Source organism: Buteo buteo, chromosome 4, assembly GCF_964188355.1.
Source record: "Buteo buteo chromosome 4, bButBut1.hap1.1, whole genome shotgun sequence".
Classification (NCBI taxonomy): Eukaryota; Metazoa; Chordata; class Aves; order Accipitriformes; family Accipitridae; genus Buteo; species Buteo buteo.
In genome coordinates, this window is record NC_134174.1 from 22022540 (window position 1) to 22049846 (window position 27307).

Below are 27307 nucleotides of genomic sequence, written 5' to 3' on the forward strand. Positions count from 1 at the left end.
TGCCAAGAAGTACTACTTAATTTTGCACCAAATATTTAAACTTGAATAACAAGCAGGACCATCATATTGTTCACAGTGGCTGCGGAATGGGAAATTTCAAGGCAAAGATGAAAATCTCTGCCTTACTCATGCTGCGTTGCAGATGACAACTGCAAATCTTTGAGAGAAATGTCAGCGATACTTGTTTAAGCGCATCTCTGGTTTTCATCTAAGTCCTGCTAAATATAAAATCCGTAAACAACTTAAGAAAGAGGAACTGTGACCTGAAGCTTTTGTCTGAACGCCATAGCTGCTGGCTACGATGCAGCACATACGTCCTCCTTTGATGCCGTGTGGTCCAGCTTTTGCCCAGAGAGCAATAATACATGCTCCGGCTGGCTACGATGCAGCACATACGTCCTCCTTTGATGCCGTGTGGTCCAGCTTTTGCCCAGAGAGCGATAATACGTGCTCCGTCCCCAGCCGGTTCCAGAGATGGACAGCAAGGTCTGCTCCCTTCTGTGAAGACACAGGCCCGAACCCCATTAGGCTGAGGCAAGCCGAAAGCTGCCCTCTGCGTTCCTGGCAAGCTCTCCACCCCTCGGGCTGCTTTATCAGGCACGACTAACCCCACACGAGCTTTAAAAAGCAAGCAGCTGGAAGGGTTTCTGACGGGAGCACCTAAACCCTGGCGTGCCCGCAGGCTCCAGACCTTCAGGGCGCAGCCTGCTCGGGTGAGGGTCTCCCCTTCCCTCACGGCCGCCACCCCCCTCCCCCTTCTCACGAGCCACCGGGGCCTGAGCTCCCCTGTGTGCGCGGCGGGGTGGCCTGGGGGGAGGAGAGGGGAGGGCAGCCCGGACCTCCTGCTGTCAGGGTCACCCGCCCCGGCTGCCCCCAGGCCCCCTCCGCGGCCTCCCGCCGCCCTCCTCCTCCTCCTCCTCCTCTTCCTCCTTCTCCCCCCGCCCGCCTCGGCGTCCCTCAGCGGGCGGCCGCGGCCGCCGAGCCCGCCCGGCCCCGCGCGCCCTCCGAGCCGCGCCGGCGCATGCGCGCTGCCGCCGCGCGGTGGCTCCTGCGGGGACGCGGCCGCCGCCGCCGCCGCAACGTGTTGCACGCCGCAGCCTCGCATGGGTTGTGCCCGTACCGGCTGCCTGCGGCCCCGCCGCTCCCGGCCGCCCTGCTGCGGCTGCTGCTCCCAGCTCGGCAGGCTCCAGCTGTTCACTCTAGAACCTTAAAGGACCTCTGCGTTCCCGCAATTCATTCCGGTGCTGCTCTCGCCTCCTCCTCTTCCTCCTCCTCCTCCTCCTCCTCCTCCCCACGGCTGCTGCAAGCCCCTTCTTGAATTGCTCCGCACGTTACCGCTGCTCGGTGCAGGCGGGCATTTCCATGCAAGCGCCAGCCACCCGCCGCAATAACACGCGTCAACCCATCACCCGCCTCCCGCTCCGAATCCGGAGCGATTCCGTTACTTGTGGAGGTGCGGGGACCGTTTTCCGGCAGGAAGGTCCAGTCTAAGTTTATTTGCGGCTTCCGCTCTTATTTGCGAGTCATCGGTTTTGCTCACCACCCCCCGGGAACCGAGGGAACCGAAGTCGCCAGGTAAATGCCCTCTTCCTTGTCCGCAGCACGTCCCGCGAGGCAGCTCCGCTCCGTCCGGCTGCGTGGCTGCTTCGCCGCCGTTGTACAGCTCGAATCGCAAAGCGGGGGCAGCGCTTAACTCGCGCAGCTGTCACCGGGCCGCTCTTTTCGTCGCCCGCCTCCCGCGGACGCCTCCCTGCCCGGCTCCGGGGAGAGGGGAGGCTGCCTCGCGTTGCACAGCCGCCGCCGAGCCGCTGCGGGGCTTGCGGGCGCCCGGCCGCGTCGTTATTCCGGCCCGCCCGCGCCGCTTCTCCCCGCGGCTGCGGGGGGCGAGCGGGGGGATGACGCCCCCGCCGGGCCGTCGGCCGGGGAGCGGCGCGCGGGGCCCGGCGGGAGGCCGGGGGTAGCGGCAGCGGTCCCCGCCGGCCCGAAACGCGGCGCCGCTGCGGCGGCGGAGCCCGGCCGCGGCCCCGCCGTTACCGCTGTCGGTGTTGTCCCCGCAGGCCGGGCGGGGGCCGCCCGCAGGCAGCCCGCCGCCTCAGCGCGCCGCCCGTCCCCGGGGAGGCCCGGCGGCGCGAGGCCGCCCGCCGCCGCCGCTTATGCAACACATCATCGATAACCACCCCGACATGGCCACCGCGCTGCTGGCGGGCGAGAAGCTGAAGGAGCTCATCCTGCCCGGGCAGCAGGACGACAAGGCGGGCGCGCTGGCGGCTCTGCTCCTCCAGCTGAAGCTGGAGCTGCCCTTCGACCGCGTGGTCACCATCGGCACCGTCCTCATCCCCATCCTCCTCGTCACCCTCGTCTTCACCAAGAACTTCGCCGGTAAGGGCGGCGGGAGGCCGGCAGCGGGCGGGGTGGGCGCGCGCCCTGACGGCCGCTGAGCCGGACCCTTGGGGCCTTGGCGGGCGGCCGCCGCCCCTCGCCCTGGCGCCTTGGCGGGCGTCGTTGTTGTCATCGCGGCGGCGGCCGCTCCCTAGCAGTCGCCTGCGCTGAGGAGGAGGCGGCCGCCGCCCCTTGCCTTCGCGCCTTGGTGGGCGGGGGCGGCGGTGTCGCGCCGGCGGCCGCTCCCTAACGGCCGCCGGCGCTGAGGGGGGGGCTGGCAGCTGCCGCCTGGCGCCCGGGCGGGCGGGTGAGCGCCTTTTCCCGCCGGTGGGGAGGGTGCCCCGGCCGCCCCCGCTCGGAGAGCGGCCCCGCGTCGCTGACCTGCAGGCAGCGATGGCGCGGGGAGGTGTCCGCTGCCCTGCAGCGGCCGAGGGCTAGTGCGGGAGACACGGGGTGCGGTTTTATCCTCCTCGAGGTGGATCCTGAACAGGTCCTGAGCTGGACCCTGGCTGACTTCAAGCATTTGCCCTGACGTCAGCTCAGGCATCGACAACGTGAGCGCTTAACTGGCCTGCTAGGGAGAGGCAGATGCTTTCGTGGAGACTGATACAACATATGGAGACACATGCAGGCTCTGCTTTGCCATATCGTGACAGCGGAAGTCACTGATGTCTGTTTCTGTTGAGGGCCTACATCTTGCATACAGCCGGTAACAGTTTAAAAAGCCTGGTTTGATTGCCCGTCACCACCTTGCAGAGTCTTTCCAGTCTAGGAACGTCAGGTTTTGATGAACCTTGAAAATTACTGACCCAGTAAACTGTTATGACGCCTTTTAGGCCATTAGCGGATATGTAAACATGGTTTTACTTTCTGAAATATAGGCCTGATGACTGTAGCTGGCAGTGTGTGACTGCTTTTAAGGCTCCCTGAAGCTCCATACTGAAGCTCCATGTGAAATTATTAGCACTTTAATATACAGGACTGACCTGGCAGCCTGTAGGTTGTGAGGTTAGTGGCAATTGGCTGTATTCAATCAGTCTAAACATACCAGCATCAGGATCTTGCTTTGCAGGCTGCCTTGGGATTGACTTCCAACACTTACGTATCCTTAATACTCGTTTTCATTATGAGATAAAAGTTAAATTACCTAGAAGAATAGCCGCTTGCAAATGGAGTCTTGAGATTTTTCTTAATTATAGTTAAAACTTTTTCGGTCTACCTCAGTTTTTAAACATAGTTATATAGCTCAAGATCTGCAGCCAGTTAATTATAAGAGCCTCATTTTTTGGATGGTCATCTACAAGTATCTCAAAGAGACCGTATTTTCAGGGCATGCTGAGCTTGCTAAACATCTGAAGACTGTCTCTTCATAGCAACTGAAAGGCAGGATTCAAGGTCACCTTTGGTGATCCTACGTAGAATGCAAAAGCTTGGGGATCCCTTCCTCTATTTGGTTTGTAGAGAAGTGAACTAGTAAAAAGGCAATCCTGCAGAAGCTCATGAGACTGCATATCTACGTATGTGCCTTCATACTGTTTGAGATGTACGGGTTTGAACCTCAGCATGCCTAAAGATAACCTTGGGGGCAGGAAAGGTTGTGCCCCTTCATGTGTGTTCCTCTACATTGTTCAAGTTTTCCAGCAGAAGTCCTTTGATGACTCACTGCTTGTGCAGACAGCAGTAACTTGTTCTGTGTGAACAAATCCTCTGAGACTGCAGATTGTGGAGGAAGCCTCAAGTCTAAGAGACTCAAATTAATACGGTGGACGTCCTTCTGCAAGTCTAAACTGTGGTCCACACAAGTATGTGGAAGAGAGGGGGTTTACTGAATTTCTGCATTTGAGTTTATTTTATGCTGTGGAAGACTATGCTCCAGGCTGATGGTTGTGTTCCAAATTTGTTTTTCAGAAGTATCAAAAGCAGTATCATTTGTGTCTACTTACGAACCGTGTATGCTCATTTGACCCAGTAAGGTATAGGGCAGTAACCTACTGTGTCCTGCCAGGGCAAAGCTTCCAAGGCAACACAGCAAACACGCTTACATCTTTGGAAAAATGTGGGACAACCCTCTTCTGTCATATGATGTCAAGTGTTTGTTCAGATGGTCTGCAGTTAGAAAAATAATATGAGAAAAAGGAAAAAATTAAGGATACAAGGGAGTGTAATACAAACACTGTAAGGGTCTGATGAAACTAAATAGATTCCTCTTTGGAGTGGAGTTGAAGAGCTCAGGGTTAGTGGATTCAATTCTGCTTCCACAGAGTTCAAGAGCGAAACTCTTATTAATTTTAAAGTCACCTGAATCAGGTGTTATTCTGTTACAAAACTGACTTCTTTACTAAGTCAGGCTTGTCCAGAGACACTGAGGGTGGTAATAACAATAGTCCAGCTGGATACATACCTATTCCTGATTCTGCAGTTTGTGTTATGTTTCACCCATGCACTGCCATTGATCTTTCAAAAATCTATCTTTGTTTGCTTGCTTTGGATACTGCTCCCTGTGTGCAATTTAAATAATAGGTAAGAAAAGCGCAAACTTTGCTGACAAAGTTGAGTAAGGTTCCTGCTGCCCCTTTGGCTGTGAATATCAAAATACGTTCCCAAACTTTGCTTTTGAGCCCTTGTGTGCATCAGTTATTTCTTCAGAATAGGAAAAAAAACCTGATGCTTACCGTTATTCCTGCTTCCGTTTATGATATCCAGTGCAAGCCATGGAAGCTGTCATCATGCCACTAAACTGACAACAACCCCCTTTTCCGGGGTCTATCCCATGTTATCTAATCAGTGTTGGTAAAGCTCTTGAAACAGTGGTGTGTGCACTTGAGACTTAAAAGTGTAGTGATCAAAAAGCAGTGGTTTCTCGCAAAACTTTTTGCTCTGGATTGGAAGAGCCTGCATGATTAGTGCATAGAAGAGATAAAAGCCTATGTACTTCTCTGATCTACCTTTGAGTTTACGTGTGTGGGATCAAGCGTAGCTTAAAGCGTAGTCAAGAGCAACTGTACAGTCCAGTGCAAGTGTAGTGAGAGCTGTTTGGCCGAGCGGCGTGGGCGTCCTGCCCTGGGGGTGTGCAGAAGGCACCCCATCCCAGGAGGGCTGGGCGTCCCAGGGCCCTGCTAAGCCTTCTGGGGTCAGAGGCTGCGGTGGAGCATGTATGAAAGCAGAGTTCAGCCCCACAACACAGGACAAAGAACGAGTGTGTTGTTTATTTAAAAGATGATAATTAGCAACCTTAAAAATCGTTATGTCTGTAGTATAATATATTGTACGCTGTAGTTTGCCTGTGGGTGAAGATAAAGTTATTTAGTTAATTATGTTGTTTTAGTGCCACGGGCAAAGTCGTTGTTTAGGTTAATGCATTTGCTATCCATGTAAGTGATTTGTTTGTCCTCGTATTGGAGTGTTCTGATCTTTAGATCACTTTGGAGAAATTAAATTACAAATTTCTGTTTTAGTAGCATAAAAGGCAAGAGCTGGTTGTTTAGCGGATACTATGCTGATTTTCTGAATAAATCACAATCCAGCTGAACTTAATGTGTTACAAAAGGCTTTAAATTAGGTATTGCGCTTTTCTTCTATTACGTGCACCATAGAATCATAGAATGGTTTGGGTTGGAAGGGACCTTAAAAGGTCATCTAGTTCCAACCCCGCTGCCATGGGCAGGGACACCTTCCACTACACCAGGTTGCTCAAAGCCCCATCCAACCTGGCCTTGAATGCTTCCAGGGATGGGGCATCCACAGCTTCTCTGGGCAACCTGTTCCAGTGTCTCACCACCCTCACAGTAAAGAACTTCTTCCTAATACTTAATCTAAATCTACCCTCTTTCAGTTTAAAACCACTACCCCTCGTCCTATCACTACACTCCCCATTAAAGTGTCCCTCCCCATCTTTCCTGTAGGCCCCCTTTAGGTACTGGAAGGCCGCTAGAAGGTCTCCCCGGAGCTTTCTCTTCTTCAGGCTAAACAACCCCAACTCTCTCAGCCTGTCCTCACAGGGGAGATGCTCCAGCCCCCTGATTATCTTCATGGCCCTCCTCTGGACTTGCTCCAACAGTCCTTCTTATGTTGGGCGCCCCAGAGCTGAACGCAGTACTGCAGGTGGGGTGTCCCCAGAGCGGAATAGAGGGGCAGAATCACCTCCCTCGACCTGCTCGTCGCGCTCCTTGTTTCGCAGACCAGGATGCTTACAGTATCCTTCCAGTCTGACTCAATGTGAAAAAAAAAGAAAAAAAAAAAAAGAAAAAAAAAAAGGGCTGTCATCCTTGGTTCACTTTTGCCCTATAAATGAATCTGTAACATAACCAAAATTTATTGGGAGATAAAATTTTTTTTCCAAACTTCACTATGAGATGGCAGTGCATTTTGGGTGAAATTGAGCTCTCTGCAGAGGGAAGTTGTAGGGCGTACACATCGCTAGGATGTGCTCCTGAGAATTAAATTCAAACTGCGAAGGAGTCAGTTTGACTGTTGATTTCAATGGCAACAGGACTTCACTCTGATGGCTGAAGTAAGATACGATTATTGCACTGGCCCCTCTGCAAAGAAATGCATACAGCCTTTTTTTGCACTTCCTAAACTTTGTTTTGTAAGAGAAAAGAAAGTCACTCAGCTAACCTCCTGCATGATTAATTTGTGAGTCACCCAATTCTCCTTTAATGTTTTTCAAGCAAACCAGTGTGATTCCAGAAAGGATGCCTCTAGAAAGTTAATTAAAATAAATCCATGTCCCGTATTTATACTGGGCATAAGATCATCATAAAGTCATTTAGGAGCAATAATCAGCTACCCCACACAACGAAAGCCCACATGAGCACCCACAACAGAAGAATGAATATTGTTTCCCTTTCTAAAACTCACCAATAGACAGATTTCATATAAAACCAGGACATCCTGTATTTAGGGGCCAGTGTACATTGACATTGAGGATAATAAGGAAAGTTTTGGAGGCATGTTTCTCTGACCCAGTGGATGGATCTGTATTTAAGTATAATTGGTTTTCTGGAGTCACGGGGCTCTCAGCCCTGGTGAAGGTGCCTACAAAAGGCAGCATAGGCTAAAGGAAACCTCTCCTGTAGTAATGTCCTTGTTGAGAATAACAGTGCACACAGTTGCTAGTCCCAAGGGAACTTACTTCGGTTTGCTCTGTTTTTGTTTGGAAATTACCGCTTTAAAGTTAGCAGTTAAATTTTTTATTTAAACATGGATACCAGTGTGTTTGAATTTCTGCCAGAACAGTGACATGACCCCTATCACACCCTATATATCCTTAGGCATCTGCTGCAGCACTCATGCAAATGTATATGCAGTGCTTTGCAAAGGTCCATGCTTGTATCTGACTCATTAGAAGTTTGTTTTCTCATACCTGAAGATCCAGAAGCCTGACTTTTCATTTGCTAGCAGCTTGAACAGTTAGTTATTCTTGTGCAAACTAGAAGTAAAATACAACCAATATAAATGGAGAGTTCAGATTTGGTAGTACTGCACTGTCCCAGTGCAGGAATAGGTGACGATACCAGGTACTGGCTGGTGGAGAAGCAAATTGTAAGCCTGTCACTTGTGTCCTTCCATTTTAGCTGTGTTGGAGCCTGCTAGATTGTTTTCTTTCCCACAATAAAGGTTTTGGGGTTCTTTTTGTTTAGTTAGTTAGTTAGTTATCTATTTAGTTATTTTTAAATAAAGTATTTAAAGTGTTTCCTTGATGAAGCAGACTACCCTTAGGCTAATATTTAGTGAAAAAAAATGGTAAAACACCAACCTTTAATTAAATGTTAGTAGGTAAGGCTCTAAGATAGGTAGCTCTAGTCCAGCTATAGTCCGCGTTGTTGTTCAGCAGTTGTTTTTAGGTATGATGTTTCAGTATCTCCTGTCAAGGCATGGTCAGTCTGGAGAAGTATGGATCTAGATAAAAAGTGGTTAGTTCTTTAATACACTTTCACTTCCTTTCTAAAATGCACAGACTGAGGAGTATTAGACTGCAACATTCATTACCAGTTTGAAGTGGGTCTGTTTGATGTTCCATGTGTTTTTCATCCTTTCCTCTACTATCCTGGTTTTTACCATGGAACTATTACACACAAACCACAGCCACAGGTAGGATGCTGCTGGGTCAGCAAGTGCTGTATTCTGTCCCCTGTGACCAGCAACGATGCTACCGGCAGCGAGTGGCAGCCTTTTGTGGCGAAGCGTCTCATGGCATTTGCTGAACTTGCAAGACACTGTGCTACAATCCAGTAGATGAAGAGATACTTGGCTTTCGTGATGTCCAACTTTGTTTATTTGTATTGTTTAATGTTTTTAGTAAGCAAATGGTTTAAATATTCCAGTTCAGTGTTGTGCTGTGTTCAGAAGCAACGCTATCAGTAACGTCTGTGGGAGGTTCTCTGTTTAAGGGACCAGAGAGTGGTGGGCCCCAAAGGAGAATACGTTGCTATTTCTGTTATGTGTTATCTTCACAGTATTGAAATATTTTGGTTTCCAAACTTTCAAAAGCTGTAGGACTGATGTGGTCACTTACAGGGATTGCTAAGTCATATCCCTCTTGTATAGTGCCTCGTGCTTTCTATTCACAGTGAGTTATTCTTTCCATATTGCAGTCATGTTTGCTTTTCCCTCAGAAGTTGTTAAATACCAATACTTTATTAAATCAAAGCAAAACAGTCACCCAGTTGGATTTTTATACTTTAGTCGAAAGCCAAGCTTTGGCATTGATTTTACTGCTAGGTTTATAAAACGGTGACTACAAAATACCAAAAAGTTGCTCATAAATACTGTATTTCTATGTCTCTTAGCAGTTACATAGCTCAGCCCTCTGCCACCCTTCTGCTAGAAAATTCTCATGAGGAAGTAATGGAAGGAGACAGTAAGTTAAATGACTGAAGGGTCAGTTAAAGTTTTTATGTTTTATTTCCTGATTTGTAATCATTTGCATAAGCAATGCTTACTTCACTGTGTAATACAGTATATGCGTGAGTTCAATGTCTTTTTATGCATTTCACCCTACAGTATGTTTGAAATAGTATATGTTGAGGATTTCTGTGTTATGAGATGTAGTTTTATTTTGTATTTCTGGTCAACTTTTCTAATTTGTGATTCTGTTTCAAGCTGTGAGCAGGATATTTATATACGCTTTCTTAGGTGACTTATCTGATAGATGGCTTTTGATCTTATTTTCCATTTTTTCTCTTTAACTGAACTTAAAGCCACATATAGTAAGAAAGTGAAGATGACATTTATCCAAGTGATTATTGTTAGTGCTAAGAGTGTAGGGCCAGATTGTTTTATGTACCTGATGACACCAGTGCAGAAATTGGTTCTGAAGTGGTCTTAGCAGTGAAAAGAGAATTTAAGGAGTGTCTCAGTACCACTTGGGTTTAAGTGCTTTCTAATCATGTATTTTTAAAAAGAACTGAAATCGTACAAGCAACCACAGGCTGGCTGCAGTTCAACTGCTGGCTGTTTGCACTGCTGATGGAATTTTTCCCAAAGGGTAAGGGCAGTTCACACACACACAAACATGAGGTGTGAGTAAGATATGTGAGCTGGCTCTCCATAAGTTTTGATCATTTAAAGATTTGCAGTTACACAGCTAACTGTTAAATAGAAAGGTATTCTTGAAGAAATGCATGAGTCTCACACGTGTAATCATTCCACTGCAGTTCCTAGTGGCTACAGGTATTTTTCTGTCATGAATTCCATTTCTCAAACTTCATTGACACATATACATCATCTTGTTTTCATATGGACTTTAATGACCCTGTTTGCACTACTAAGCCCTTCATCTTCTCAAGTGTCATGTATGTGAAGAGGTCCAAAATGTGCATGAGATTTGGCTTACTACATGCTTTCAGAGACCTTCAACAATTTGAATAGATGGTCAAAAATATTTTTGTTTAAGAACTACTTAATTCATTCACCTTTGTCAAGAGGAAACCTTGTGAATAAATAAGAGTAAGGTCAAGACTGTTTTTCAAAGCTACCCTGAAGTATTTGAGGCTTTTATTCTCCCTAAACTAGATGGAAATTATACAACCATGATCTAGAAGAAATCTCAGCTTGTATTGTTTCTTAGAGCTGTAAAACTCTTCAGGAAGAATCTGCGTCATCACTGAGTTCCTTGGGTTCTGTCAGTATTAAAAATGACTGCAATGGGCACCTTCAGTAGGTATACACATTTAATTACAAAAGCTGAATAATTTTGCGGTAGACTGGCATGATTCTTGTAGAGGTTCCCTTTGTTTCACAATACAGGATTTATTCTAAGAAAAACACTGAAATCAGTGCAGATATTTACATCGTCAGGGATTTTGTCCCAGGATTTGCATTTGAAGTGGAAAAGACAGCAGTTCATTATGATAGCAAGGTTTGGGGATTTGTACTTTTCTTTACCGGCACCATGTCTGTCTTGCAGATTCTAAGTTACCAGAGCAGTGATGGAGCCAGGTGCTGAGATGCGTGGTGTGTTTTTTGCAGCTTAGAGCTCAGTGGCTATTTCTGGAGCATTTTAGTTGTATGCTGAAGTAATTATTTCAGCATTTTGAGGTTGAGGTACCTTATCTTCTGTGGGATCCATGATCTGTTCAGGAGGGCAGGAGACCTCCACACTGCAACTGTCAGAGCCCCCTGGGAGCCTTGGGGGGCTGATTCTCCTGGCTCTGTTGTGATAGATCAAAACAGTTCTGATACTTTACAAAACCCAATTTCTCTACACATGGAGGAACCAGTTTTCCAAAAAGCAATAGACCAGCCATGTCTGCCTCCTAAATACTATGTTATTAAAATAACATTATTACCTAATGAGCTAACTATTGGCATTTTTCTTCTCTTTCAATATGAAGTTTTCCAGGTGCTGTTTTTATGCCAAGAGGTACTTAATACAAGCCATCTTTTTCATTTCTAGCATTAAATAACAATAATGCAATAGAACAAACCTGCTGTTTCCTGTTGCTTCCTGTGTTTGTATTTTGCGCTTGACTCTTGACATAAGAAGCCACCTTGTTTATGTATCATCAGTTTCACTGGAATTTCATAATTCATTTCACTTTGGCATTTACATGTTCTTGCAGTTTACTTTAGGTGTTACTCTAGTCCATATTATCATAGTGTCTGGGTGCTTGTGTAGTTGCTTTGGGGTTCCATCTCAAGAAGGTAATTTTTTAATTGCCCAAAACTGTTTTTTTTTCCTTAAAACATTTATTTTCTCACATTACTTCTCCTATGCAGAAGATCTGTACCTCACCAAAATTCCACTCACCTCCTCATGTAAGTGCTAAATTTAGAAGTAAATATTATTCAGATCTCTTTTGTAGGACTGTCTGCATGGCTGAATTTCATTAATTGTATTTTGATGAATACATTCTTTTAAATTCAGATCTAACCTTCCCTCAAATCTTAACATAATACAAAGCAACATTGTAATACAGAAACACACCTCTATGTACAAATACAAGCATTATAATTTCCTTCCAGGTGTTTTTTCTGTGCTCTCACAGAGCCCTCTTGAGCACAGGAAGAAATGCTCCTACTGATGTTCAACAGTACAGTCACTATAAATATGCTCTCTTTCCAGTGATGTTACCACCATACTGCATGGCCATCACATGATAGATGTTAGCTCATTACTGAGGAAATATTCCTACATAGAAGCAGCTTAAGGGATTTCATTTAGGTGCTTCTGCACCTTCTGCATAACAGTTGCCATTTCTGGAATAACCTTCTCTAACAGACTTCAACGTACCAAGTAGGAGTAGGTATCTTTCTCTCCTGAGTAACCTGGGCAGGCGTTACAAGTCTTTAAGCCTCACATTGCTGGTAAGTGAACTTCAGCATACCAGCTAATTTTAGAAGACCAATGTTCATTACATACAGGGAATTCAGTTCTGTAAATTTATATATACACTAGGAAAGTGCATTACTAATTTATTGATTCTGCAGATCCAAAATATATGCACTTCAAGCAGCAGTCCTCCAAGGAAAAAAGATCCAAATTGTAAATACGGGAACACCTGCTGCTGCCCTTACATTGCAGTTACCCCTGTGGGTAACCCATTACCTATCAGTCTTTGAAACTGCTTATTTACACCTCACCCATCACAACTAATCCTTGTAGACTATAGGCCAGTAAAACTTACTAGCAGCAGTGGTTTCCTGTCTCATTTCTTTAGGGACTTTCTTTTCAAGATTTTTTTCTTAAACAGGACAAGTGGTTTCAGAGAGTGGGCAAAAAAGGCTATACCTTACCTTGTTGATCATGGAGAAATTTGTACCTTAGGAAGACTTCATGGGCATGGAACCTATATTCAGATTTGGAAAGAATATTCACTAAGAAAGGTAAAGGTATTGTCTTTTTGTTTTAATAAAAGTAATAATTCTTAATAATTAGCTTGCTAAGTTAAGGCTTAGTTTGATGAATGTTTTCTTTTCTTATTCATATGAGTAAACTTGGTGAGTTAAATAGGACTGTATGACTACAGTTGATACACAAAAGTAATTTCAGGAATCCATCCTCATGCTGTACTAATTTCTAACCTTTAAATACCCTTTAAATAAAGTAGTTGAAATAAACCAGTTAAATTAAGGGAGTTTTTCCTTTGGCTGTGAATTTATTTGGGTATTATCCAGCATTTGTTAAAATCACATTCAAAGCAGAGAGTTACATACTCCTTGTGGACTGCGTGACTGAGATGGAAAACCTGTATACTGTTTAGATAATGTTATACTTCCTTAGACTACCTTTTCAACCTCAGTAACATGAATGTTTTTTGTTCTTTTTTTCCAGAGAGAAGAGGATCCAGGACATTTCTTCTTTTCCATTTAAAAATTGCCGAAAACTACTAAATAAATTATTTCTGTTTCTCAAAATAAACAGTTTGCTACTTGCTTTCTTGTGCAATCCTTTTAGTACCCAAGATGAATGAGGCATGTATGTCTGATTGTTTACACATATGTGACACAATGTAAGGAGAGCAGTATGATAAGGACTACCCTTGTCAAATACTGGCATTTATTGCTGAATTCAGGGAGTTTCTCGTTTATCTTGGCTGTTAGAAACTTGTGTTCTGGCATCTGATGGGCAGGGAGATTCAGAAATTCTACCTAAATGCTGAATTTCTCCTTGGAGTCAAGCGGAGAGGACCGTACAAGGAGTTCTTCAGAGAACTTGACTGGAATGCCAGCTTTTCTTTATAGGCAGGTTGGGCACCAGCATGAGGATGATCTAGCAGCCCTCTTCAAGAGGGCAGAAAGCCAATTGCTAGGAAGCACTAGGCCCAGGGTGAGTCTGTAGTATATTTAACTCAGTAAGTACACTTATCAATATACTTACCTGATACTTAACTTGGGTCTCCAGAATGAGAGTTTAGGCACTTGTCCAGGAGCTGGGAGATCCAGCCTGTTCGGCAGCAGCTAAGCACCTCTTCTGGGGCCTATATCCAATGTAGGGCCATGGTGGTCAGGGTGAATGTTTACTTCTAGACCCTCAAAGAATTTTTTGCACAAGAGGCATACTTACCTTTGTCTTGGTGCAGCAAGCACAAGAATTTTCATCTTTTTTCATTTTTTATGTTTTCTGAAAACTGGGTTCCTTTTTTATCTTTTTTTCTGTCTGCTGTTAGAAAATTGTGCTATTCCTTCTGCATTACTGAATTACTGCACTAGAAAGCTGAAATCATGCAATTCAGTTGGAAGATTAATGAGGTGTGATTTCTTTTTCCAGAATAACTTCTAAAAGCTGAAGGTCACAGGAGACATACACAATTTATTATTATGGTTTATATTTTGCTTTGGGTGAATATACTTTATTTCACTGGGAATACAATAGGTGTGAAAAGTAATTTGCCTTTTTATATAGGGGCATATACTGTTTATTACTAATGTTTTCCTTTCTTACTTATTAATGTCTACCAAAAGCATTGTAAATGTGTTGTCCATATTTATTTAAATAACTTTTGCTCATAATAGTATTTTAAAAGCTTGAAACTGCCCCCCCTACAGCATCAGTTCTTCAAAGAGAGATGCACATGCCAAATTTTATGCACTGTGAGTAATCCCATTGGCTTCAAAGGAGCTGCCCAATGCATGGAGTGAGTAAAGTCTTTTTGGGAGCAGGTCTAATTATTTACAGTGTGTCGAATACTAAGAGGTTGGCATTGTTATCTTTATTTTAAAGGGGCAAGTGAATGTTTGTATGAGATGCAATTCACTCACTTTTCCAGGAAGACTTGTAAAAACTTAACTTTGCAAAGGTAATGGAGAATGATGCATATCTACATCTTCACCATGTCTTCTTGACAGTGTCGTTTCTACGTACCATACTCCAGCTCACTTTTTTTTGCAAGGTTGGTTTTTTTTTATACATAGGCAAATGCACACACACAGAGCCTCCTTGGTGAACTATGCTGTTGATACCTCATCATTCGATTGAGATGCAATACTGAGGCCCAAGCTCTAGCCACTTGTATTTCAATGATAGCCTTCTAGCCATATTTTACCTAATATGTTCTTAGTGCAACTGGCCATTGCATTCATTTTTGGAAATGGCCCTTTCTCAAAAGTGAAAAAAATTACTCCTGCATGAATCAGCCATTCTTGCTGGACATGATGTGAAGAAAAAAAAATTCACCTTGAGGACAATCAAGCATTGGAGCAGGTTGCACAGGCAGCTTGTGTGGTGCCCATCTTTGGAGGTTTTCAGACTGACAAAGCCCTAATCAAGCTGGTCTGAACTCAGTCTTTGCCCTGCTTTGAGAGGATGTGGGACTAGGTAACTTCTGAGGTTCCTTCCAGGATTTCCATGATTCTGCATTAGGGTATAACTTCAGGGAATGGTCTAGAACAGCAGTTACTGGATTTTTCCATTGGTAACTCCATTTCCAGATCTGAGATGCATTTTTGCAGTGGGAAGTTTCACAGGGGTTCCAATCCTAAACCTCAGCACCCCAGCCCCTTGCTTGAGGAATTTCAGAACTTAGAGTATTGTATCTCCTGGTTGAAATTAAGCAGGAGATTTATTTATCTAACATATTTTCATGCCTAGCACTTGCAGCCTGACAAACAGTGTTTCATTCAGGGCCTCTTGAAGAGGGCAGCTGAATATATACTAAAGTATATGGAGGCTGGGAACCACTGAAAGGAGGTGGCTGACCTTGGATTGGGAACAGCAGGAATGGGACCCTGTGCCTGCAGGAATCCCACAAGCATTTCTCAGAGCCTTTACTAACAGGCAGCAGACTCGGCAGCTCCTAGCTTCCACACTTTGCCTTCACTCCTTCTTTCCATACTCTCTGTTTGGATTCTTTCTGAAGAGTTTTTTGAGCACAGCCCCTTCCTTCATCCCTCTCCCAACCCTGGCTATCTTTTCACAACCATGCGCTCTCTTTCATTCCCCTAAAGCATGCCACAGTACTTCCTGCAAGCCATTTTTCTCCATTTAAGTAGTACTTAAACTGATGGGATGAAATGGTACAGGATGGAGCATGGGAAAAAAATTAGCTGCCAAGGGATTTTAATTTTTCAAGTGGCATAACACAATCAATTATATTACACAACTAAGTAATTCTGTGTTGATTATTTCATCTTGTTTGCATGTCTAAAAAATTCAGTGAGATGTCTCTCATACCTTATCCATGAGAATAGATTTGTGGACTTCTAGAAGCTATTTACATGCATAGTAGGCAGAATACAATGTATTTATGTACAACTGTTGAAAACTTCTGATGTAGTGCTCCTGTGATCATCTAATAGTACTGAAAAAAGGGAAGCTAAGCTTCTTAGTATGCATCTTTATACTCAAGTCAGTATAAGATAAAGTATAATTTACTTTATAATATATTAACATCAAGGACTTTTTTTCCAATGTAGTAATTATTTCTGCACAGCATTAGCACAGGGTTACTTAGTCTCTTAAAAATTATTCAAAAGGAACATTTCCTGGAATTACAGTGACTGTAGGGAAGTATTACTGAAGACAGGGTTTGTTCTTAGGTATTCCTAGTGATGTATTCTGAAACTCTGTTAAACTTCATATTCTGGCATGCAGTTAACATATTTGTGTCAGTGAACCTAAGGGCAGACCTTCAGACTTTGAACTTACTAAGATTTTACTCTGAGCATCAGAACTAAAAATCTTGCAGTAAGCCATCACATTTAATGCAGAAAAGTTGATTTTAGTATTCCAGCCACCAATAGCAATGGCAGCTTAGTTATCTGACTTTTTTTTTTCTTGCCTTTGCTACAGATGCACACATGTGCAAATCACAGACACGTGTCCACCCTGAACCACCTTTTCATTATTGCTTGCAACTGGCAAAAGATTATTTTGGAGATGATGACCTTGCTCTCCATTGTTTTTTTGGTACGAATTTCTGTCTCTTGGGCTCACAAGAATGAGGCTATCAAGGAGAGTGGAGGGATAGATTATATTTATGGGCTTAAGCCTAGACAACATTGAGAAGATGACCAATCCACTCAGCCATAATAATGTCCCCTAACCTTTTAACAAAATTTCTTTACAGTAGCTTATTCTATTGTCTTTTCCTACACAATTAAACAGTTACGCCATATGCAATTAAACTGCAAAGTCTTGGGAAAAAGCTGCATTTCATGATGGCTGGAGTGATTATATGAAAAAGAAACTTCCTAAACTGCCAGGGATTTTCAGGATTATATAAGAATATCAGTAGACACTTTCTATATTTATGAATATGAAGTTAAAAGCAAATACATTTTTTTTCTATTGCATTATCCAATGTCAGAGCTATGATTTTAACACTGTTACAGCTTTTTTTTTTAATGCTACTTACCTATCAGGAGAACACTGTAAAATAAAAAAGTACATCTGCTGTGCCTTCTTGAAACTGCATTAAGTAGGGTCCTCACAGCTAGAGTGAGCTATATGTGTGAGAACAACTTGTTACTCCCCTATCCTCATCAGATCTGCATGTTGAGATCCAGCTATGTTACTGCCACCTTTCATAACAAATAAGATTAGTTATTGACATGGTGCTTTTCTTTCTCATTTATTCCTGATTGACACAGTTTGCAGTGGAGGGGAAACAGGTCCATAAGCTACTATGATGGGATCAAACACCTTCATGGTGTTAAATGCCGGGTTGAATGCTGCCATTGCCTAAGAAGTAACATTCAGAAAAGCTAACTCAAACCTAGTGGCAGTCTTGCTTGGCAGCCTCTTATCAATGAAGAGAGACAGGCTCCTCCAGGCAACAGCTAAATTAGTGTTTTGCTTTGAATCATTGTCTGGAAGGGTATTCCTCTCCTCTCTGTTGTCTGGACTGTTTTCTAGATGAATGAGTTTCCTAAGCCTGATGCTATGCTTTGTGAGTCAAGTCCTATGCTGAGAAGGTTAAGCTAAATTCCCCTGTGGAATAGCTTTACCAAAATTAGTGGCATTCACTGACAGTGAGTATGGCTCAAACATATTAGAAAATGCCATTTGAATAAAATTGCATTGTAACCCCACTGCCCCCGCTTCAATCAGTTATCAGAAGTCCCACTGACTTCACTGAGGATTGGGTTTCATCTGAAGGGTCTTGGGATATAAGTGGCATGTAATGAAAATCATGTCAATTTAACAAATAAGCAAAGAAAATACTAGACTAGCATCAACAAATAACAAAACATTGAATAAGAATGGGACACCATGCTCAGCTATCCCAATAAATTAGAGATCTCTCACAAATTACCAGGCAATGGTAGCAGCTAAAAAAGTGTTTAACAGAGGAAAAGCAAACAAATTCCTGTAAAATGACATTTGCTTTCTTTACTGGGCTGGGCAGCTCCATTTTTGAAGTAGCCTCTAATGAAGCTGTTCAGTCTAAACCAGAGTTGTGAAGCTCTTCAGACTTTTTTCACTGAAGCAGTGGTAATGGAAAGTGCAGAATTAGTCTCTAAGTGATCTGTTCAACATAAATGTAAATGTTGAAACATTTTGATTTGTTTCCCTTTTTTATTTATAAAATAAATATATATTTGATTGTCGTTGTATATATACAATTTTGGCAGAAGTCACCTTAGCTTTCAGGTCTCAGTGAAGAGAACTGTTCACAGTTTATTTGGTAGTAACAACTGATACCTGAATCCAAAACTAATCCTTATAGGTGATTTGTATGAATACTTGTTGCTTCTTCCCACGTATTCGTGGTGTTGAGACCTAGAAGAAATGAACCCATGTATGTCACAGGAAACTAGGTTTCATATTGGCAGATTCTACTGAGCTCAGGGACACCCAATTAAAAATATTTCTGCCTATGAGAAATGCACCACGCTTCTTTGCCTTTTTTTCCCGTGGGAACATTTTCACATAGGAATCTACTTTGCCTCCTGGGAAATCATACAGTAACTCTTTGATAGTAGAAGTTGAAATTATTTGTATGCATCCCTTCATGGGTGGTGTTGGGAGGGCATGTAATTACCGAAACCAAGAGTCAGTGAGCATTTTTCTTGTAACACATGACTGTAAATACACAAAAATAGTCTAAATGGGAAGCTGTGTAACATTAGACTGCTTTAAGCTCTCCTCTGAGGTTGAAGTTAGATCATTTTAAAATAGTATTCAAAAGTGATTTTAAAGAACTTGCAGGGCTTACTCACTTTACATGCTATCTTGGGTAACATAATTTATTCTGTCAACTCTGTTTAAATTGGTTGTATTTTTAGAAAAGAATCCTCACTGAATCACTTTAAAAAAAAAAAAACCAACAATTTTTGTGCAGTCCTCAGCATGTAGATCTTTGTAGGTCACAGAAGAGGTTTACACCTCAACATTTTACTAAAGAACTAGTAAATGCTTTTGATTTGCTCGCATATGAGAAGTAGTTGGTCAAGTAAGGAGTCCTCTGTTAAGCCAAAAGGATTAGAGGTTTTTGCCTGCCTATTAATTTTTAATATTTTATTTATTGCTCTCAAATGACATAATATTTTATTATTTCTCTTCATGATTTGTATTATTAAGAGAACAGTACCACCACTCTCTTCCAGTGAGCTGTTCTTGATCTGAATTGTAGACTGTGTTCAGAACTGGAGCGAGCTTGGTGTTCTGGAGCGTTTCTCAATTCAAGCAAACATGCCTTCTTCCTATGGGTCTCATTTAGGAAGCTTTTTAAAGGTATACCAGAACTCTGTAAAATATATTCCTTTTGTACTACCTGCCAAAACATGAAAATATGGTCTTCCTCTTTGAAGAAGGTGTTTTGATAATGGTCAGTGTTATTTGGGCAATTAATATTGTTCTAGCTTTCACAAGTTTTTCTATCCTACTTTCATATATTGCCAGAAAAATGTAATTGTATAAAAACATAACTTATCTACTGGGTCGAGACAAAAGTCCTTTTAGCCCAACATCCTGTCTCTGATGGTGGTAAAAAGCAAATGCTCAGGAAGGAGCGTTAAAATAGACAAGCATACTTCTTTTGATAAACCCTTCCACCCTCCAGCAGCCTGTGGCTTAAACATGTCCTGAGAGAAAAATTGCATCACTGTCTGGGTATTTAATAATCCTTGCTATACTTTTTCTTCCATTACTTTGTCTGATTGGTTTCTTAATCCACAGTATTTGTTTCTTCAATAATACTATATGACAGCGAGTTCCAGCATTTGATTGTACATTGTGTAAAAAACAATGTTACAGTTTCAAATGTAGAATTAAATTTTCATGGTGATAAATACAGTTAACACACCAGATTCTGTCCTGGTCAGTCACACTTTAATTCAAGAGTGTTAGCTGGGAGGGATACAGTGGACTAAATGCTTGAATGTCTTTAAGTTTTAATTTTTTTCTACTATATCCAGTAAGTGGACTTTATTAATAAGGATTAAAAACATTGCCTTCAACTACATCTAACTTTTTTCTATTTAGAAGAATATTTAGCTGGGATGCACCTTAAATTTCACCTAAATGAGCCTTTCAGTATTTGCACATATCCTCAGCTACTGTATAGTGGATATCAGGTCTTTCAGCTTTACAGAGTTTAGGTCACAGTTGCTTAGGATATTGTTCTCAGAGAGTTAATTAAACCAAAACATGTATTTCTTGCTGACTTTTCCAGCTCAGGTTCATTCTAAAACTTCCAGGTAAATAGTTTTGCCTGAGGGCTTGTGAAGATGTGTGCAGGCTGAGCTGTCTAATAGACATGGAGGGCTTAACGGTCATGTAAAGATACAATAAAATAAAATTGATGTAATTTGAAATGTTTATTTTCCAGAGCTCCTTTTGTAGGTTAAATGCACAGCAGTGACTTTTCTCTCTGTTATACAGAGGAGCCAATATACTGTTATACACCACACAACTTCACCCGCGATCAAGCCTTGTATGCCAGAGGATATTGTTGGACAGAATTAAAAGATGCCTTGCCAGGAGTTGATGCCAGCCACTGGCCCTCTTTGTTTGAGCATAAGTTCCTACCTTATGCACTGCTGGCTTTTGCTGGGATAATGTACATTCCAGCTCTGGGCTGGGAATTTCTGGCCTCTACCCGACTGACTTCAGAGCTTAATTTTTTGCTTCAGGAGATCGATAACTGCTACCACCGTGCAGCTGAAGGGCGGGCACCCAAAATAGAGAAACAGATTCAGTCCAAAGGCCCAGGGATCACCGAGAGAGAGAAGAGAGAAATCATTGAGAATGCAGAGAAGGAAAAAAGCCCTGAGCAGAACTTGTTTGAGAAATACCTGGAGAGAAGAGGACGAAGTAACTTTTTAGCTAAGCTTTATCTTGCAAGACATTTGTTCATCATCTTTTTAAGCATCATACCAATTACATACTTGTCCACCTACTATGCTACACAGAAGCAAAATGAATTTACATGTGCACTAGGAGAGCCTCCAGACAAAACAAGCAGCTCCAAATTGCACATCAGAGTGAACTGTAAACTGCCATCTGTCCAGCTCCAGCGGATTATTGCTGGTGTAGATATTGTTCTCCTCTGCTTCATGAACTTGATAATCCTCATCAACTTAATTCACCTCTTCATATTTCGCAAGTCTAACTTCATATTTGATAAACTGAACAAAGTTGGAATAAAGACCAAGAAGCAGTGGCAGAAGTCCCAGTTTTGTGATATCAATATTTTGGCCATGTTTTGTAATGAAAATCGGGACCACATAAAATCATTGAACCGTCTGGATTTTATTACAAATGAAAGCGATCTGATGTATGACAATGTGGTACGCCAGCTGCTTGCAGCGTTGGCCCAGTCCAATCATGATGCCACTCCAACCATGCGTGATTCAGGGATCCAAACGATAGACCCAAGCGTTGATCCAGCAGACATTGATGCTAATGAGCAGCTCATCATTAAGAGACCAAGGAAGAAGATGAAATGGATCCCAACTACCAATCCCCTTCCTCAGCCATTCAAGGAACAGTTAGCCATTATGAAGGTTGAAAACCATAAACCTGAAAAACCGAAGCCTGTGCGGAGAAAAACAGCAACAGACAGCCTTATAGCTCCTTTGCTAGAGTCTGCTGCAAAAACCTCACAGCAATCATCCACTCATAAAACGGAGCCAAACGCCATCCCAAGCACAAGCAGTGAAAAAAAACACACACGACACTTTTCCTTGGATGTTCATCCGTATATACTTAGTAGCAAAAAACCCAAGCCAGAGATTCAAGCCATCCCCTCGATGCCTACGTCAAAAAGCCAAGAAGGTGGATTTTTAAACCAGGAAGAGAATGTTGTAGTACACGTTACCTCCTCTCTCAAAGGTACAGTATGCCATAATGCCCGTACCACCTCCAGAGACCATAATTTGCATAGCTATCTTCAGGAACTTAAAGCTTATCTGAACTGTTTGACCTACCTTGCTAGATTTTGGGATAGCTAATAATCTTAGGGCTCGCAGGCCTCAGAAACAGAGGTTCTCTCTCTTTAACAGCTATATGGAGGATAAGGATTATTACAGCTAGAGCTGTACAAAACAGCCTGCAGGCTGTTGGTGCAGGTAATTTTTCAAATGTAAGCATATATTCAGTTACAAATGTGGTCATGCCTTGCCAATGAAATGAGGAGAGTTTGGCCTCCATGATACCCTTCCTGCTCCACCAGCACCTAGCACGTTTCAAACCGGTGTTATTTTCAAGTCATATGGAAACTGCCATGGTAGATGACCAGTATTCTGACCAGGGATAACCACTTAGAAGTGTGTGAGAAACTGTGCTAATGGCAGTTAAAGCTGCCTGTAGAAAAAAAAATCTCTTTAACTACCAATTCTTAGGGGCTGACATGTGTTTGTCACCCAGGAAATCACAATTAGATCATTGATATTGTTCACACAAGAGATGTTTGAAATTATCCTTTGTCTTATGTGGACCAGAGGATGGATGGTCTGAAGTGTTGGTGCCGGTCAGGGGTTCAGGAATTCTGCCATCTCTTCCCATGTGGCTTCACAGGAGATGCTCTTTCTGTGCCCCAGTTTCCTGTGTGTGTCTTGGAAATCCTGTCTCTTTCTTACTTCAAAGGAGTGTTTCAAATATATCAATAATTATTAGGTGCTAGAGTGATGGGGAAAGCCATGTGAGCATTAAGAAAAGTGATAGATCAGTTGATAAACTGATAGACAGGTAGATATCTTCTTGTTTATTTTTGTAAGCTACTGATATAAGAAAGAAGCAGTATGCAGTTGAAGTTACAGAAAGATTTGTACGTACTTAAAGCAATGGCTCTCATCTCATTACAAGCTAAGACCTCCCTCTGGGCTTCGACAGACTGACAGCTACCGTCACCCCACTGCCCAGCAAAGAAGTGATTTGAGGTATAAAAGTTTCTCTCACTTCCAAATCCCTATGCTCCTTAGAGCCCTCCAACTCCCCAATATGCATGTGAGCTATTCTACAGCATTCCTTATCCAGTCACCTGCTCTGATTTCAACTCCTCAAAACTACTGGGGTTTTCTGGTCTCAATTACCTTTATCTAAATTAGTGCTTGAATATTTTAAGGGCAAAAAATAATTACTGTAGTTTTGGGGCTCTGTTAATCCCCATTCCCATTAAAAACTTTCAGCTTTGCTTTTGAGTTAGACCTACATTGCAGTCCATCAGGTAAGGTAGACTTACGATTTGTGGAAAGAGACATCAGTGAATGTCAAATTGCTGAGTTCTTTCTAAAGACAAGTGGCTTACAATGTGTAACCACTAGTTTTTCCCATGGAAAATATCAGTGCCTTTTGTACTCCATCCTGTGGATTTCAATAGTCATAACATTTGTCAAAACATTAAATCATAACATTTACAAAACACCTGCCAGACTGTAGAGGAGAATAAAAAATACTTTTCTGTTGTTTTTTGTTCATTTTACGAAAATACCATCCACATAAGGAAGCATGAGCATGCGTAAAAAAGAGCGAAATTTACAAACCCCATTTGTTGTTTGTCCTATTTCCCCAAGCTTACAACCCTGTTGTTTCAAAACAGTCCTGTTGGATTTCTCAGAGGGTCCCAAGAACATTCATTTTTGGGTCCAGTCCTGTTCCCACTGAAATCAGTGGCAAAACTGCCAGTGACTTGTATTGGTTCAGGACACTCCTCCCTGATGGACTGGAAGGGTGAAAGACTACCTGTCTTTTAACTGGCTGGTTTGTTTTCTTTCAGACACCCCTCATCCTGCAAAAGAGATCCTATACTCGTCTGAGGCATGTAGGACTGTGCCTGCTGCTGGGGCTTTTGTCACATGTAACCACAACCATATAGCCACAACCGCTGCTGCCACCAGCATGACTTTGAACCAAGTCAAGCCAGAGCCAACACCCGCCCTGAACTGCAACCCAGCCCACCCTTTGCTGCACATCAACACACTGTACGAGGACCACGAGGAGGACGTTTCAAACATCGTGGACAATGGTATTCACTCACCAACTGACACCGGGGAAATTCTCTCCATCCCTACCCCAAAGCAGATAAGGTTGGCAACGTTCGATGAACCCATGGCAATCGTGAGCTCGGTGGAGTACTGAAGACCCCGGGCTGCAGAGCCGTGCCCTCGTGGCCAGGCCCCAGACCACGGCAGCGCGGGCCGCGGTCCCCCCAACGAGGCAATTCACTGCATGAGCATGGGGAGTTTTCACACAGACTATAGCTTTTGGTAATGACGCCAAACGGTTTTTCAGGATCACATCATGAGCACTGTCAGTCATTTGCAGAATAGAATAAAGAAAATGTGGTGGAAATAGACCTCGAACGCCCAGACAACCATTAGCTCTAGCTCGAAACTATAGTTTCCTGATTTAAACAGGGATTAGCACAATTTATGAACATTAAGAGTCTGATGGCATGCCACAGTAATTTTAGTGAGTGTTTAAATCCTTTGCATTCAGAATCACTGATTAAAGTTAAAACAACATGGAGGTGAGGTAAACTCTTTTAATGGCAGCAGTTAAATAAGAGTTCTTTTCTAAGCAGAGAGGATTTTTTTTCAATTCAGGATTATGAAAAAGTTATATGCAAGCAAAATTTTTGTTTGTTTGTTTCTTTAGCTCGCTAATGTTGGGCTTGATGGAGACTTAGCTGAAAGGGCCTCACTACCACCAGCATTTAAGTGCAAAAAGATTGATACACTCAATCTCTTGCATTTATAAATGAAAATACCTGAGGTATGCCCCGCCCTTTAACAAGCTTATATGTTTGATGGAAGATGATGAAATGAAGAGTTTATTTTTTTAACTATATTTTACCATGGGAAAAATTACTTTAATAACTTTTCAAACCAGGTGTTGCTTTTAACAAAATGTGTAGAAGAGAGTCATTGTAGCTGCTTATTTTTTCATAGTATATTTATGAACCAGGTTAGAAACTTTCATGGGTGCTTCACTGATACGAAAAATCTTATGAAGGTTGTTACAAAATATCTTACAGAATATGAAACCAGCAAAACTGTTTTCAAATAACACACAGTTAAAGAAGTCTCTGATTTTAAGTCTGCAGACTTGGCTAGTCCTTAATTCAGCAAACACTTAAGGCCATGGATGGCACTGAAACGACTCATATGTCTAAAGCTAAGCACACACTGAAATGGCTTTGCTGGATCTGGGCTCTAGTGCAGGCAGACAATAATCCTGCAGTATGTGCTATCACTCTGATTCAATATTTGCCTTCCTGGGCTCAAAGCACATCTTCATGCCCATCTTCCTATAACTACGGTATGTGTGATTTAATAGAAAACTCTAGTATAACTAAAACAGCTATTAAAAGTGTATCATGCAATAACCATTATCAGCAAAATTATAGTGAAACAAAAAGTGACTGTGTTAAAATAATATTCCTAGCTGCATTCAGAATTATGGACTATGTGTGTTTGCTTCAAAATTATGTATAATGGTAGAAAAAATATGCAGCACAAATATGGGACTGAAATCTTGAATTTATTTTTAATTTATTACCTCAGACATGGATATATTATACCAATATTTAATGAAAATAGCACTGAAAATAAATACTTATTATTCTGAATAGTTTAATGTGTACTACTTCCTAGCTTAGTTACGTACAAGTGGGGTTTTATCGCAAGCGGTAGGCGGGACATGTAAAGCCACCATTCCCCCCTACGTTACTTCAGTTATGCCGAGCCTTTTTGGCCTGAGCAGCCAAATACCAAAAAGGCAGCAAGCCACAGGACACATAGCACAGACAGGGGAGGGGGCACTGGGGGCAGCTGAAGGACCCGGCTGTAACACCCCAAGGTCTCGGCACGGAGCGGCATGGAGCAGAGGGGGGACGTGGAGCTCGGTCCAGGGCAGCTGGGAGATGATGGCTGCAGCAGCTCCTGCTGGCTTCTCACCTCCCAGCCCCGGGGACGTCAGTGTTCCCCCCCAGCCCGCAGCAGAGCTGTCTGCGTGAAGCAGCCGTGGAACGAGCAGGGATTCGAGCAGTTTATATGCTGCCTGTGGCTCCAGGGCCATGGGTTGGTCACCCCTCTTCTAACCCGCTCAAACACAAGCTGCGGGGTGTTCAGCATCACTGCCTGCGTGACTGATGAACTGGTGTGACTTTTTAAATAACAAATCTGCACCTGCGTAGCCAGGGCCTCATTCCCCCCCAGGTACAGGAGGAAGCTTTCTGCAGCAAGGCAGCCTAGGAGTGGAGCATCACCCGTGACGGGACTGCAAGCAAGGTCTCTGCCTGGCCTGATGGGTACGTGCCATCCATTCAGAGTCACCTGAAAGCAATGGCACATAGAGACTTTGGAGGTGAGCCAAATGCCCCGTTACATCCTATTCACTCAGATGAATACTGTAGTTAGAATTAATTTTTCCAGCAAATTAAAACCATTATAGTTGAGTACTTGTTAAACACCAATAAAAAATTAGAAAAATGTGGAAAATTACCTTAAGAAAATCAGAAACCTGTTCATAAAAGCAGAGTGAAAGAATAGGACCCTGAGGCCAGATTTAAAGAGTTGTAACTCCCTTATGCCACTGTACTTTCAATTGCCAGAAGGAAGCATGGTGAATTTCTTCCTGGTTGCAGCAACTCAGCTGACAATGTTACAAATGCATGGGAAATTTGGGGGGTTGTCTGTTGGCTCTCCACTTGGTATCACACACTGAGCAATATGTCAACTGTACGCGTCTGTAGCTAAAGTGATATACCAATATACATATATACCAGTGTCAGGCAAAGCAGACTATGTCTGAAAACTAAAGATCCAAACTTTGTGTAGTACATTGAAAATAGCAACATCCAATAACTAGAGAGATTTTCATTATGCAGAAATGCAGGGCTGGGTTCTCAGGCAGGTATACGTACTGATCTAACGAGGGTGGTGTTTCCCAAGAAGGGTTGCCCGCTAAGGTGCACATCTCCTATTCATTCAAGAGTAGGACTCAAGCCTGTGTGGGCACACTGCACACTTTCGCCATGATATTGCTGGTTTCTATTGATTCAGGATCTGTTGGTGCCCTTGCAGAAATCAATATCAGACT

General features: G+C 42.9%; 1 protein-coding gene across 2 annotated transcripts; it reads left to right on the top strand.

Moving 5' to 3' along the window:
* The first annotated feature begins 1069 nt into the window (after positions 1–1069).
* PANX2 (pannexin 2) lies at positions 1070–25801 on the top strand. 2 transcript variants are annotated; one of them, XM_075024943.1, is made up of 4 exons: positions 1070–1575; positions 2058–2379; positions 20648–22099; positions 23982–25801. In XM_075024943.1, exons 2-4 carry the CDS (start codon positions 2154–2156, stop codon positions 24341–24343), a joined length of 2040 nt encoding a protein of 679 aa, XP_074881044.1. In that variant the 5' UTR covers positions 1070–1575; positions 2058–2153; the 3' UTR covers positions 24344–25801. The 2 variants fall into 2 exon arrangements, with proteins under 2 accessions (XP_074881044.1, XP_074881043.1); XM_075024942.1 differs by lacking the exons at positions 1070–1575; positions 2058–2379 and adding an exon at positions 16361–16729.
* Positions 25802–27307: the final 1506 nt, after the last annotated feature.